Below are 14,351 nucleotides of genomic sequence, written 5' to 3' on the forward strand. Positions count from 1 at the left end.
TGCCAGCCCTGTCCAGTGTGTTCCTGTGTATTTACTGCTGCTTACATGGAGTAGCAGCATCCAGTAGCTCACAGTCTGTGGTAGGAAAGAGGATTAAATTCTCTTCTTATGGTTTAAACTGGCATATTAGTCATTTGCTCAGTCTTCTCCTAAAAAATTTAATACTTACTGAATATTTTATGTCTGTACTCCTGTAATTTATTTATTTTTTATGGAGGTATGTCTATCCTAGCTGGCAATTTTATATATATTATATGTGTTTTCATACACATCCACATGAAACTTGATTCGAGCTGTTGAAAAGTTTGGCAGCTGAATAAATCTTAGGCTTTAGGCCATTATTTAGTACTTGGAAAGGGTTTAAACCTGTGATTTTGCAGTATTGTATAACTGTTTCCCCAGTTTGTGATTGAAAACATGCCCTGCTGGAACTGGCACTGGTTCTGTCTCAGCTTTCGTCCTCTGGGTATGTCACAGGGTGCCCAAAATTACAGTGAGCACAGTGACAGTGCACAGTGGTGTTCTTCGAGTGGCAGATGCCATTTAATTGCTGTCCAGCTGGAGACAGGAGTTCCTGGAAGTGCTGGGCCCCAGGATTCTGTTTCTGGTTCCGTGCTCGTCGCTGCTGGGGGAGCGAGGTCCCGCGTTGGTGCTGCTGAGCTCGTGTGCTGTGCAGGGTGGCTGTGCTGCTGGCTCTGAGCAGCAAAACAAGCAGTGAGGCCAGTTCTGTGAGCCAGGCTTTGTCAGTTCCCTTTTTCCCCGGATTTTTCCCCCAGCATTTTTTGTGACTCCTTGTGTGGAGTCGGTGCCATCTGGTTTTCAGAAGAGCAGCATCTTGTTTGCTGGGCTTTGGTGCTGTGCAGCTCTGCTGAGCTGGGTAACTCGGAGCAGTGCAGAAGCCCTGCTGTGCTTCCCTCGCCAGCATGCCCATCCCCATGTCCACTGCTGTGCCCAGTGCTGTACCCATCCCTGGACCACTGCTGTGCCCATCTTCATGGCCATCCTTGTGCCTATTACTGTGCCTGTCCCCATGTCCATCTCCCTATGCATCCCTGTGCCCATCCCAGTGTCCATCCCTGTACCCATCCCCGTGTGCATCCCCATGTCCATTCCCTGTCCATCCCTGTGCCAGTCCCCGTGCCCATCCCCATGTTTATCTCAATGCCCATCCCCATGTATATCCCTGTCCCCATGCCCATCCCAATGCCCATGCCCATCCCCGTGCCCATCCCCGTGCCCATGTCCATCCCCATGTCCATCCCCATGTCCATGTCCATCCCCATCCCCGTGCCCATCCCCGTGCCCATCCCCGTGCCCATCCCCGTGCCCATCCCCGTGCCCATCCCTGTGCCCATCCCCATGCCCATCCCAATGCCCCACGCCCTGCCAGGCCTGCGCTGGGGCCCAGGGTGGGTGTGAGGGCCCAAGGAGGGCTCAGCTGGAGCAGCCTGCTGATGCCAGGGCGGCAGGAAGGGCACGTGTGTGCTGCCCTCCCCGGGCGCTGTGTCTGTGCCAGGAGCTGGGTGCAGCACCCCGTGGAGGGCTCCCCTGCTTTGTGCGGGGTGAGAGGAGCCGTGGCACTGCTGAATGCCCCGTGCAGGGAGGGCAGCTCCATCCCGAGCAGGCAGAGCCCTGAGCCCTGCCCTTGTCCCCTCTGTGTCCCCAGGCCAGCTCCCCGTGCCAGCTGAGATCATCTGATGTGCCCTGGCCGGGACGGGCCTGGCCGGAGCTGTTCCCAGAGCTGTGCCAGCGCTGGGAGCTGGCACAGGCTGGTGAATCAGCCTCCCTGTGCTCTGGCAGCGGGCACGGGGCAGGGCCTGGCTGAGCACGGCGCCGTGGCTGCTCCCCTGCCCCAGGAACTGCAGCTGGTGGAGCCTTGGCCCTGCCCAAAACCTGTGTCTGCATCCTCAGCCTCCTGGACGGGGCTGCATTCCCAGCAGGCACAAACAAACTGGCTGACCCCTTTCCTAATGTTTATTTTAACCTTCTGCCCAGAAATGGGCACAGTTTTACATGAAGAGGACTGCTGAGCCCTGGCAGAGAATGGGTTTAAATTACTCAATTTGAAATACGTGAGCTGCTCTTTGGTACAGCCCAGAGGGGCAGGGACAGTGTTTGCCACCTGGCCAAGAGCTGGTTTTGTGCCAAGTGCCCTGAGAAACGTGCCACAGCCCCTACTCCTGTCCCATGCAGCATCACCTCGTGTGCACTTGGTGCTCCTTGTGGTGGAATCCTGAGTGAAGCTGAGCTGGGCTGGGCTGGGCTGCTGGGAGTGTCACAGCTGGAGCTGCAGCTGTGGGGCAGTGCCACACACGGCCAGTGCCACACACGCCCCAGGGCCATGTGGAAGGAATTGTCCTTTGGAAATGCTGGGGTTTTGCACCTGTGCTTGCTCTGCTTTAATACAGTTTCAGTAGTTTGTGTCTCTGCCTTCCAAAAGCTATCAGAATCCCCCCTGGTTTTTGCACCTTGAGAAGGGGATGTTCCCGGTTTCCACTCAGGGTTTCCCAGGGTGATAGTGAGAGAAAATTGTGTAATCCTCCTTAAGGGCTGAGGCAGGGAGAATGGCAAAGTGATCAGCTTTGGAGGAATTGTTGTTTCATAACCAAATCTTACTCGTAGCTGCCACAGGGATCCCATTTTGTCTCTGTGTAGATTATAATGCTGGATAGGTGGTACCAAGGAAAGGTGACACGTTATTAATAAAAAATGAAGTGCTGGTATCACTGCAGAGAGATTGTGTACTCATTGCATAGAGTTGTTTTGCTTGTCTTTCTCTCTAGAAAGAAAACCCATGGAAAATCATAAATCTGTCTTACTTCAGAATTAGTCTGTTCTTCATTTCCCACTCAAAACTAATTCTGCAATATTCACAGTAACCATCTGTAAGAGCACAGATAAGCAAGATTGCTGCCTCAGATAAGGCATTAGATAAAAGCAGTTCCTGTCTTGATGCAAGGCTTCATTGAAATAGGAAAAAAATATAAAAACCATTATGTTTGTTATTCTGATTCCAAGATTTGCCTTTGCTTGTCAACATGACTTTCCATTTATGGTTAGAAACAAGTTTATTACAGTACAAAGATTATGAAGTTTAATTGCAGTGCTGGTCATTGCTTCAGGAACATAGACAGGCACAAGTATAAAGTCACTTTGAAAACTGAGAAGTCACAGGAAGATACTCCTAAATATATAAATTAGGTGCACTTCTCAAAGGTACTGAAAGAATTAGAGAAATCCCAGCTGTAGTGTGGCACTCCATGGTGTTTCCCTGGGAAGATGAGAGGAACCACCAGGCTGGAGGAACTTGGACTGAACTCGATCTCTGTTGGTGCTGGGGCTGCTAGAGCAGAGCTTGCTGCTGAGTCCTGGGTGCAGACAGGCTCCCTTTGTGCAGGCACTGGCACTCAGGGTGGCACAGGGCTCCTCTGCCCTCAGGGGGGGTTTGCCTGTGCCACCTCAGTTTACCTGTGCCACCTCAGTTTACCTGTGCCACCAAGGCAGCCTCAGGGGCGCCCTGGGAAGTGGAGCCTCCTTTGCTGTGCCATGGCTCACGTGCAGCTCCTCATGTGCAGCGTGCAAAAACACACCCAGAGCGTGCAGCTAGCCAGGCATTGCACTGATCCCTGTGCTTTTGCTCCCCAGGCAGAGGATGAATCTCCCATGTATGTATGAACAATGCAAACACATGCTCATGGTGGCCCGAGAGCTGTCCCGGCTCCAAGTCTCCTATGAGGAATATCTCTGCATGAAGACGTTGCTTCTCCTCTCTACGAGTAAGTGACCAGCTCAATACCAAGCTTTTTACTTCTACAGAAGTATGGGGTGGATTTGCAATAGATATTGTGGGACAGATTTATACAATATGCTACATGCTGGTTTTTATCTTTAGGTAAACAAGTCACAGCTTAGTAAATTCTGTGTGCACTGCATGAAAGTTCAAAGTGCAGTGTCAAAAATGGTCCTTTTAGAATATATAGAAATAAACGAACCTAAAATAAGTGATGATGTGTAAATACCTTTTACAGTGTTGATTTTCCCCTCTGTTGGTATCACTGGCAGCCAGTGACTTTGTTCTCCCCTGCTCCATGGGGCTGGAGCTTCTTGAGGGTCTGAGCTCAGCCCAGGCTTAGCTGCAATCCAGGGACTCAGAGAGCAATGAGAGGGAGAGAAAGAGTGTGTGAGTGTGTGTGAGTGTGCTGGGGTGGGTGTGAGCGTGCTGGGGTGGGTGTGAGCGTGCTGGGGTGTGTGTGAGTGTGCTGGGCTGGGTGTGAGCCGGGCACTTCACTCCAGCACAGCCTCTGTCCTGGGAAATCCCATCCCCTCCCATCCCAGGCTCACAGGATCCCGAGGGAGCTGCCTCAGGCAGGGACTGGCGTGTTCCTGCTCCTGCCTGGCACGAGGGGTTTGCTTCAGAGCAGTGACAGAGGTGCCAACGTGTTTGAAAGGTAGCAGCAGAGCAAGTGAAAATTTGTTAACAGACTTCAGTACTTGTGCATCGTCCTCATCAGGTGCCTGGGCTTGGAGAGGACCTGAAATGTGATGAAAAGTAAATATTATTAACTTTATTACACTGCAGGTGTAAACATTCCTTATCTTTAATGTTTCCAGTGAATAACGGCATTGATGCTTATACAGAATGAGAATTTGTTCACCTTGGGCTGTTTCCGGATAGGAGCAGGAGGGCTGGGAATGCCAGCACTGCTCCCATGCCAGGGTGATGGCTGATGGGTGTGGGGGTGCCATGGCCAGTGCCCCACCAGCCTGGCAGTGCCCAGCCCTGCCTCGCTGCCAAGCCCAGAACTGGGACAAGGGCTCTTTTCAGATGAAACTTTCAGCCTCTCACGGCCGTGGGCTTTGTAGGAACTTAAAACTTCCCTGAAGCTGCAGATTTCAAACAGTTCCTGTTTGATTCTCAAATCTCTCCCAAAAATTCCTCAAGTGTTTCGGGTGTGGTGTAGGCCAACTTTCCTCACAGGAGCTGGAAATTTCCACGGAGAAATTTCCATGGCAGAGGTGGTGAGGAGGCAGCAGTGGCAGGACTCAGCCCCTCCAGCAGCGGGGCTGGCACTGCCCAGAGAGACCTCTCCACTCCATTTCCAGAGGGAGACAATTGATCCTCCTTTTGCTGAGTACTTACATTGTGTGAGTGCTACATCAGGGAACTTCTGCAATTGAAGAGCTGAGATTTCTACAGCTCTTTAATCCACGACGTGACAGTTTGAATTTGTTTATTGTGTTCCTGTGTTAAGTTTTCCAAGAGAAGAGGAGGAGGAGTAAAACAGGAATCTCACACAGGTCTAGACTTGCAGCTCACACACAGACATAGCTCAGAGACCTTCTCCATGTGAAATACTGAAACAGTTGACAGGTTTCATCTCCTGTGTAGGCAAGACAGACAAAAGACTTCATTCCAGAATCTCTCAGGTGCTGACAGTGCAGGGAAGGTTGGATTTCCTAAGGAAGAGAACGTGCTCTATGGTCTCTGTCCTCCTGTCTGAAAGGTGCTTTCAGTCACCTCTGTCTCAGCTCTTTCTCTTCTCTGTCTTCAACTCTTTCACTTCCCCGAGGTGATCAGAGGCCTCAAAAGGAAGCACCTTAAGGACCTCTGGCGTCCACGTGCTCTGTTTTTCCAGGTTGGTCCTTGGCCTGTGGAGGGACCATCCCCATAGGAGGAGACGGGCACAGGGACCTGGATTTGAATCCCCAGGCCCTGGGTTTCTGTCCCAGCTCCTCTGCCCAGCCCTGTCTCGGTGTCCCAGCCCTGTCCCACACAAGCTGTGTCCCTGCCCAGACTCCCCATGGCCAGTGCAGTCTGTTGTTGTCCAGTCTCTCACTGCCTTGCCTGGGCCCGTTACCTGATCCATGTCAGGAGGCTCAGAACCAGATGATCTTTCGAGATCCTTTCCAAGCCAAGCCATCCTGTGATCCTGCCCTTGCTGTTCCCTGGGCACATGGAATTCTTCAGGAACCTTCCTAATGTCACATTTCCCCAGGGCTGGAGAGCACAGGAGCTCCAGCCCTGGTGCTTCTCCATCAAGGTGTCTTGTTGTTGAGGTAGGGATGGGAATGACTTTATGTTCAGAATGAACTTTATGTTCAGAAGGTAAAGAATGAATGTTTATTTAAAGTACATCTCTCTTTTATAGAGAACATTGTGAAGACTAATTTTATTGGTTTTAAAGTAAAAACATCTCATACTGTTGGTGCACTATGAATAGTGCACAGTGGTAGAACATGTCTATAAACAATATGAATAGAAAGAGATAATAGATAGTTTACATTCCTCATGGACTTTTTTCTAGGCTTAGCTTGGTAGAAATCTTTCTCCTTTTCTCTCTGACTGACCTGAGAATATCTATAAGGTGCTTTCAGAGCTTGATGTTGTTGCCTCCATGGTCCAGTTCCCTTCCCACTATTTTTTAGTGGAATACCTTTGGAGTTTTTTTTTTTTTTATTTTGCAGCAAGCCTCTGCCTTGTATTCAGCTGGTCACTGTCCAGTTCTGCTCTCTCCTGCTGTCATTTCAGTCAGTCCTTTTCCTTTTGCTCATTTTCACAGAATTACAGAATGGTTTGGGTTGGAAGGGACCTTAAAGCTCATCTTATTCCAACCTGGCCTTGGGCACTTCCAGGGATTCAGGGGGAGCCACAGCTGCTCTAGGCACCTGTGCCAGGGCCTGCCCACCCTCACGGGGAAGAATTCCCTGTTTTAACGAAAATTTCCCCTCTTGCTCCTTGTCCTGTCACTGAAGCTCCTGATGGAGATCCCCTCTCTGTGTAACTGCTGTCAGAGAACTTCAGCCGTGTCAGAGTTCAGTGTGGCAGTGCTTTAAAGCTTGGTGTGCATGTTGCAGTTCCCAAGGAGGGCCTGAAGAGCCAGTCCCTGTTCGAGGAGATCCGCATGACGTACATCAAGGAGCTGGGCAAGGCCATCGTCAAGAGGGAAGGGAACTCCAGCCAGAACTGGCAGCGATTTTACCAACTGACGAAACTGCTGGACTCTATGCATGATGTAAGTCCTGACAGGAATGCTGCAGGCCTTCCAGAGAAATGCGTTTGGGGCGGGCACAGCGAGCTCCTCCAGCTCTGTATTTAAAGGGACAGATAGCAGGGAGGAGGAAGAGGAGGAGGAGGAGGAGGTCGTGCTCCTCTGCTGTCTCACGGAAGGCAAATTGACAGCCTTAAACGTGGTCCTCTCAGGCTGCCTCTGCAGTGCAGTCCACAGCAATTAACTGTATAATTAATCTCATTTCCAGCCTCTCCAGTTTTTTAAAATTACGTTGCTTTAAAAAGGAGAAGCTCAGGAACTATAACTGACTTTGCAGTAGAAGCAGAACAGTGACATTTAAAAGCAGTCTTATATCAGAGCCCAAGAAATAAAGAGTTTATGGAATAGTTTGTCATTCCATGAAAACAATGCCTCAGCACTATGTGTGGTGTTAGCAGTGATCTAATTTTGAAGGAATTTCCAATTCAGACCGTCTCCTTTGGCAGTTTAATTCTAATTACACATGTAGCACTGAGCAGTCTTTAAGACAAGGGTAACTTTGAGACCTCAGAATTACTGTTTTTTCTTGTTGCTGTACCAAGCACCTGGAAATGTCTCATTTAGCTTATCCATGTGTGTGTTATTTATCTGCTGGAGTGGGAATTGGTGCTGAATCTCCTCAGTTTGTAAAGCCTTGCTCAGTCTGTTTGTTTGGTGCATATCAGAGTGCCATGGACAATAATTAACAAACTAAACGAGGATTCCTGTGCACGTCTTGCCTGAGCCCCATCCTGTGGGCAGGAGCTGGGGAGGAGGGAGGTGAATGTTCTCTGAACATCTTCATGTGCAAGTAATTCTTTGTCTTGTCACTCGTAGGTGGTTGAAAATCTTCTGAGCTTTTGCTTCCAGACATTTTTGGATAAATCCATGAGTATTGAGTTCCCAGAAATGTTGGCAGAAATCATCAGCAATCAGATACCAAAATATTCCAATGGAAATATCAAGAAGCTCTTGTTTCATCAGAAGTGACTGCCTTAACACAAAGGGTTGCCTTAAGAAACCGTCACACGATAGCTTTGTTTTGTAAAGAGAAAACCTACAGAACTTGTTCCTTTTGTCCTCGCAGGTGTTTCTTTTGTAATTATGCACTACATGTGGTTTACAGAGGGCCAAGAGTTAGGCTGGAGAAGCAGCGGATTTCTCGCGTTGGGAAAGGATTGGGGAGAAAGGAAAGGAAAAGAAATCGGTTTTGGCAGAAATTTTCTCTCTCCCCTCGTGCACCATCCCTGGATGCATCAAACCACCAGTGACAAGCTCTGAGGCTGTTACGAACATTCTGCTAATTGATTAATTAATTGCTGCAGTTGGCTGGAGACAATTTTTTAGGCTTTTTTTTTTTTATTTTAGTAAAGTGTTTTGGATTTTTTTTTTTTTTTTTAAAGTTAAGGTAGTATTTTGGTTTATGCATGTAACCTGAAGAAAGTTTACAAGTGTATATCAGAAAAGGGAAGTTGTGCCTTTTATAGCTATTACTGTCTGGTTTTAGCAATTTCCTTTAACTTTATATACCGTGAACTCGGCTTGTTCATTTTTTCTTACATAATTTTTTTGTAATACTTCAAGATGCCTATTGTACAGCTGGTTTTTTAAGGTGGGGCAGCTCGTAGCTTTCCTAAATGACCTCTAGACAGTAAATACTCCAGTAGACTCCTGTGAAACTGGGTTGGGCTTTTCTAACCTAATGCTTTCAACCAGCAAAATGGCCATGAAAATTGGGCTTTTTCTAAGGGCCAGGGTGGGTGGGAGAACACTCTCAAATCTCATTTCAGTAGATCCAGATGAAACAAATCCTTTTGGTACATTGCAAAAGTGTTGGATATGCAGATTCATAGAAAATTTACCCAGTCCTAACTGGATGTAAATGAGCAGGTTATTTTATATATTGAAAAAAAAAAAAAAAAGAAGCCTGATTTTTGCATATGATGCAACAGCCATAACGCAAAGAGTCACGGGCTGCATTGATGCCAAGAAGATCAGTCCTGACTGCCCATCAGGAAATTTTCAGGAAAATATGCATAGCTTCAGAAAAGTTTACTTCTGTGTGGAGAAACTCGGTTTTCTATACACGTAAAGCTGCCATCACACAAGTATTTGTGGAGACCCCGCGGACGGGGGGGACGCGCTTTGCCCCCGTGGCCGGGGCTGTTCTCCTGTGGGACTCCAGGATCCTCCCAGCGGGGACTTGTCCAGCAGCTGGGACTGGATCTCCCAGCTCCGAACTCGCCTGGTTGGAGCCCCAATTCCACATCTGCACCCTTCGCTGACTGCTCCAGCCTCTTTCCTGGGGAGCAGGAGAGCTCCGCTACCGAGTTCGTGGTCTTAGAGTTGTCCGTCAAACTTTCTGTCTTTGTAAGGCTGCAGCCCTTCACATTGAATTCCTGGCGTGCCATAAATTCCCATAGGCCTTGTGGATTTCTCCTTGTTGCCATCGATGAGGATATTTTCGACATTTAGAAGCTGTAGTAGCCTTTTCTACATGCACCTTATCAATTTTCTGTATCTCAAAACTGAAATATTTACTATGCCACTCTAAAATTTGATTTTTACTCGAAGTGGCCAGATTGTTTGTGTAATAGAAATGAGAAAGATCGTCTGCGAAAATACAAAACCTAATATATTTTTATATTTAGTTATAGTTTCAAATATGTATAATCGGTATATTCGCTGATCCAAGAAAAAAAGGGAAGGGCTACTGCAGCTTTAAAAGCAATTTATTAAATGATTGTAAAATAGCTTGTATAGTGTATAATAAGGATGATTTTTAGATGACAGATTGCTTTATCATGATACATGTAATTATATTTTTTGTAGGGGTCACAGATAAGCTGAGTGGAAGCGCGTGGTTTGGCCGGAGGCAGCACCGGGGCCGTCGGTGTTGGTATCCAAAGAAGTGCTCTGTTCCAGGGGGAAACCTGTGCTCCGTGGGTGTGTCTGGGGTTGGGTTGTGTTCACTGAATCACTGTGTAAAATTCCCGTTGGTTTTGGGGGGGATACTCCTATCTGTATGGTCGGGAGGCACGGCTGAACCAGCCCCCGCTGCAAAAACTGTCACAGCAAAAACAGCTTAGAAATTGGGCAATAATCCACATCCAGGTGCCAGCAATATGTAAATACCGAGCGTGGGGTGTTCACAGCACATTTCTACATTGAGCAGACCTTGGTTTCCAACTGAAATAGGAAACTCAATTCTCATCCTTTCTTAAAGCTCTTTTTGAATGTTATACCTATTAAAAAAGATCCTATATTCAGTACTTTGGAGTAAAATAGAATCTTTAATAAAAGAAAATAATCACTCTCTTCTTTGATCTGTAAGGAATATGTAGATTTTGTAATAGGTAAAGGTCAGGATTTTAATTACGACTTCCAGCCCAAGTCATTGGGAATCCTCCCGCGCCCGTTTGCGATACAGATAGGAGTTTGTACTGGTGGGGTTGGGGCTCCTGGGTCGGGGAAACCTGCTCTTACTTTGGAGAATGTTTTCTAAACTTGCATCCCCAGAGCCCTCGGTGGGAGCCTGGGGCCGGCGTGTGCGGGTCGGGGTGCAGGGACCCCAAATTGTCCTTTTTGCCAGCAGAAGCAAGTGCAGTGAACTCCAGCAGGTGGTGGAGTCGGCGGTTGGAACTGGATGAGCTTTAGGATCCCTTCCAACCCAAATTCTGGGGCTCTGTGATCCCCCTGTGAGAGAATAGGAGGAGAGGCTCTCTGCCCCTCGTGTCTTTTGCCTGTATATTCATTTGTAGTCTGTGGATTTAAGGAAAAAGCAGAGGAAACTGTGATGGTAGCGGAAGAATCGTCCTGTACGTGCTGTTCAGTTTCAGTTCTCCGGTGAGACTCCGTAGCGCTGTAGCCAGCAGCGAGAAGTCCGTGTCCTGTTTTCGTGGTCCGTGTAGCAGTGGGGAGTCCCTGCACTCTGGATAAAGCAGGGAGAACTCGGCCTTGGCCCTTCAGTGCCTTATCACAAAGTGCACGGATCCGCCCGCACGGCGGGGGCAGCTCAGGACTCGCAATGGCCTTAGGGGGACGCGGGGCGGGGGGCTGGGGACTGGTGCCAATCGATGCCGAAAAACGAAAAAATGACCTCGCCGTTTCCACAGGAAAAGGTAGGAAAGGAGGAAGTGCCTGGATGAACGTGGGCTGTGGGAAACGCCCCGCAGCCGAACTCCAGAGAGGGAGGACTTCAGGGACATGACTTAGAGTGAGATTTTATAGAGATTGTATTATTATATCCCTGCAAGTGTTGGAGGCCTGCTTGGATGGGGCTCGGAGCAGCCTGGTCTGGTGCAAGGTGTCCCTGCCCGTGGCAGGGGGATAGATGAGCTTTAGGGTCCCTTCCGACCCAGTCCAGGCTGGCATTCCCTGCTGGCAGGCCGGGCACGCTCTGCCTGATCCCAGCCAGGCTTGCTGAGCCTTCGATGTCTCATAGGAACCAAATTTCCCGTGAAGGTCGAGGGCCTCTCCAGCCAGGGGCCTCGTGTCCGAGGGAAGGCTGGGAGCGTGTGGGAACGCCCCACCTCCAGCCCCCTGCCCACAGCAGAGGCAGCGATGGGTCATTACTCTATTTTGTATATTAAACAAAAAGATATATACTGGGGACAAATCCTATATCATACCAGTGTATGGCATTATTAAAAAAAATCATTATTTTTATCACAGCAATTTTAAACAGCATTAAAAAAAAAATAAACCAGTGACTCCTGTTTAAAAATAAAAGTTGTAGTTTTTTATTCATGCTGAATAATTCTGTAGTAACAAGTCTGTAGTTTTCACCTACTCAGTGAAATGTTGGACTGTAAAAGCTTGTGTGGAATTGTTGAACATTTATTTTTTCATTTAAATTTGCTGTTCTGGTAATACAAAGCCACACATCTGTACAGAAGTTGCAGTAAATGTGAGCCATTTACAGCAATGCTGAATAATGGACAGAAACCATATAATAAAATTCTGCTTTTTTCATTAAATGGCTCTAAAATGCTTTTGTGGAATTATTTGTTGTGGTCTTGGAGAGGGTTGGGTCTGACATGGCAGGGGAGGGACTCTGTGAGTTTATGGTCCCTTCCAACCTCAATGCCTCCTGAATTCTATGGTTTTAAATGTATTTTGTCACTGCGGTGGTTCCCAACTGTCTGATACTCCCCAGAATGTGATAAAAGCTCCCTCCCGAATTAAAACGTGCTGAACAGCCTCGGGGCTCCCCAGGTGTGGGCTGGGCAGGGGACGGGTGGTGGGTCCTGTGCAGAGACAGAATTGAACCCAGCAAAAAGGACTTGGTAGATCAGCAGGGCTGGAAGGAGCCTCTCTGCCTGTGAAGATGCTGTGCTTGTGTTCAGAAAGTCTCAGCCCTGGAGCAGAAGATGCTCCTTCCCTGCCATGTTGGAGTTTTCGATGTTTCCAACCCCTCAAACCGCGTGGTTTTCCCCCAGCACAGCTCAGCCTTCCCCCGAGCCACAGAGCGAGGCCTGCTGTAATAAAATCTCATTTAACTGCAACAGAAAAGGCCGAGTTCCCAGCAGGGAATTATTTCTTTGAATTGTTTGCAATTAAAACAAAGCTTACATAAATTTCCCTTCGGTAATTCCCAAGCTGGACGGCTGCAGATGGGGGTCAGAGGCAAGGCAAGGATGGGATTTATGATAACAACGTTTATTCAGGCACAGTTATGAAAGATGCTGTAAGGAGAGCCACCAGACACTCAGATAAAACCTGCTTGGTGCCTCATGGGCTCCAGCCTCATGGTCAGTGCATCGAGTCCTCAATGGGTCACATTCCACCCAAAATCCCCTTTGTCCCGCTCCATTTCCAAAAGCATGGATAGCAGAAGCATCTGCGGCCCAGGATCTGATCCCTGCAGGATTCCTGCCCCTTCCCTCTGCACCCTCCTGTGCTCCGTGGCCCTGGGGTGCTGCCCTCCCTCACCCACCACCTTGTTCTGCTGGTTTTGCTTTCTTGGGCTCCAGCCTCATCTTCCAGGAAATTTGGGTGAAGCCCAGCATGTGACTGCAATTCATGACTTCTGCTGTGTTCACATGATCCCAGTAAAATGATGGCATTTCAGACTGGTTAGGAGAAGATGCCATCAAATGCCATTTTTACAGTTCTGACATTTAAGAGTTGAGCTTTCGAGTTGGTGTTTGCCCCCGGGAGGGTCCCCAGTGGGCTGGTTTGTCCCTTGTGTCCCCTCGGCAGCGTGAGCTCGTGTCGAGCTCTGGGCACACGGAGCTGTTCCGTGTCAGGCACAAATTCTGGGGTTTTGCAGAATAAAAGACTCCTTGGCTGTTTATTCTGCTTATCCCAAAGGGGCTCCCAGATGCTCTCAGTGCCAAGCTCCTGCCAGGGTCCTGCAAGTTTGGTGCATTTCCTTACCAGGGTTACCAACAACTTCAATTATTGGTGAGCCTGAAAATGCATTTTATATTATATATAGTACATGGACATTTCAAAATAAAAAAGTGTAAATATGGAACTTGTCAAAGTCTGGCTGGAGGAGCGGCATGGAGAGGAAGCATCAGAAGGGAGTTCACCAATGCCCATGGGCCAGCTGATAAAATCCAGCCTGGAGGAGGGCTGGTGGCAGATAAAATCCAACCTGGAGGAGAGCTGGTGGCAGATAAAATCCAGCCTGGAGGAGAGCTGGTGGCAGTAAAAGCCTTACCCAATCCATCACAGGCCTGGCACGGCTCCAGAGCGTAATGAAGGATATTCTCTGAGGTCACAACAGGGAACCTTAGGTTAAAAAATAACAAGTGGAATCCTTCTAATTACAGGATCTGTTGATTTGAGATCAAACCACATAAAAAGGAAAGGCTGGGGCAAAACTGCTGAGGCAGATCAGACGTGGGCACTAACTGTGCTCCTGCTGCAGGAGATGGGTGACACTTTCTGCTGAGGGAGGTGACCTGGTGTGCCAGGGCTGGGCTGGGGGCTCAGGGACGTGTCCCCAGGGAGCAGAGCAGGGGGGAGATAATCTCCAGGGACAGGACATGGGGAGCTGCATCCCTGGGGAGCTGAGAGGGGACACGGGGGACAGGCAGTGACACGGCTCAGGGGGGCTGTCCCTGCCATCCCGTCACCCTGGGCCCTGCCTTGGTCCCAGCACACGCCTATCCGGGCTCCTGCAAGAACAAATCCAGAATTAAACCCCAGCATTTTTAATTCCTCATTTCTCCCCTGCCCTTTCCCTTTTTACCCTTTTTGGCTGGCAGGCAGAGTTCCTCCAGCTGGCTGCAGCTGAGCCACACGTGTTCCTACCCCAAACAAACACAGCGCTGGCCTGCGAGGCTCAAACACTGCAATTACTAAAAATAA

General features: G+C 48.7%; 1 protein-coding gene across 2 annotated transcripts in view; it reads left to right on the forward strand.

The window, feature by feature from the left end:
* Positions 1 to 12,020, forward strand: part of NR3C1 (nuclear receptor subfamily 3 group C member 1) — a 62,553-nt gene extending 50,533 nt beyond the window's left edge. For both annotated transcript variants that reach the window (XM_021541285.2, XM_021541286.2), the window contains exons 7-9: positions 3,646 to 3,776; positions 6,856 to 7,013; positions 7,866 to 12,020. In XM_021541285.2, coding sequence (XP_021396960.1) covers positions 3,646 to 3,776; positions 6,856 to 7,013; positions 7,866 to 8,018 — 442 coding nt within the window. In that variant the 3' untranslated portion in view covers positions 8,019 to 12,020. The remainder of the gene's footprint in view (positions 1 to 3,645; positions 3,777 to 6,855; positions 7,014 to 7,865) is intronic.
* The last annotated feature ends 2,331 nt before the right edge of the window (positions 12,021 to 14,351 follow it).

This window comes from Lonchura striata, chromosome 15 (genome assembly GCF_046129695.1).
Source record: "Lonchura striata isolate bLonStr1 chromosome 15, bLonStr1.mat, whole genome shotgun sequence".
NCBI lineage: Eukaryota > Metazoa > Chordata > Aves > Passeriformes > Estrildidae > Lonchura > Lonchura striata.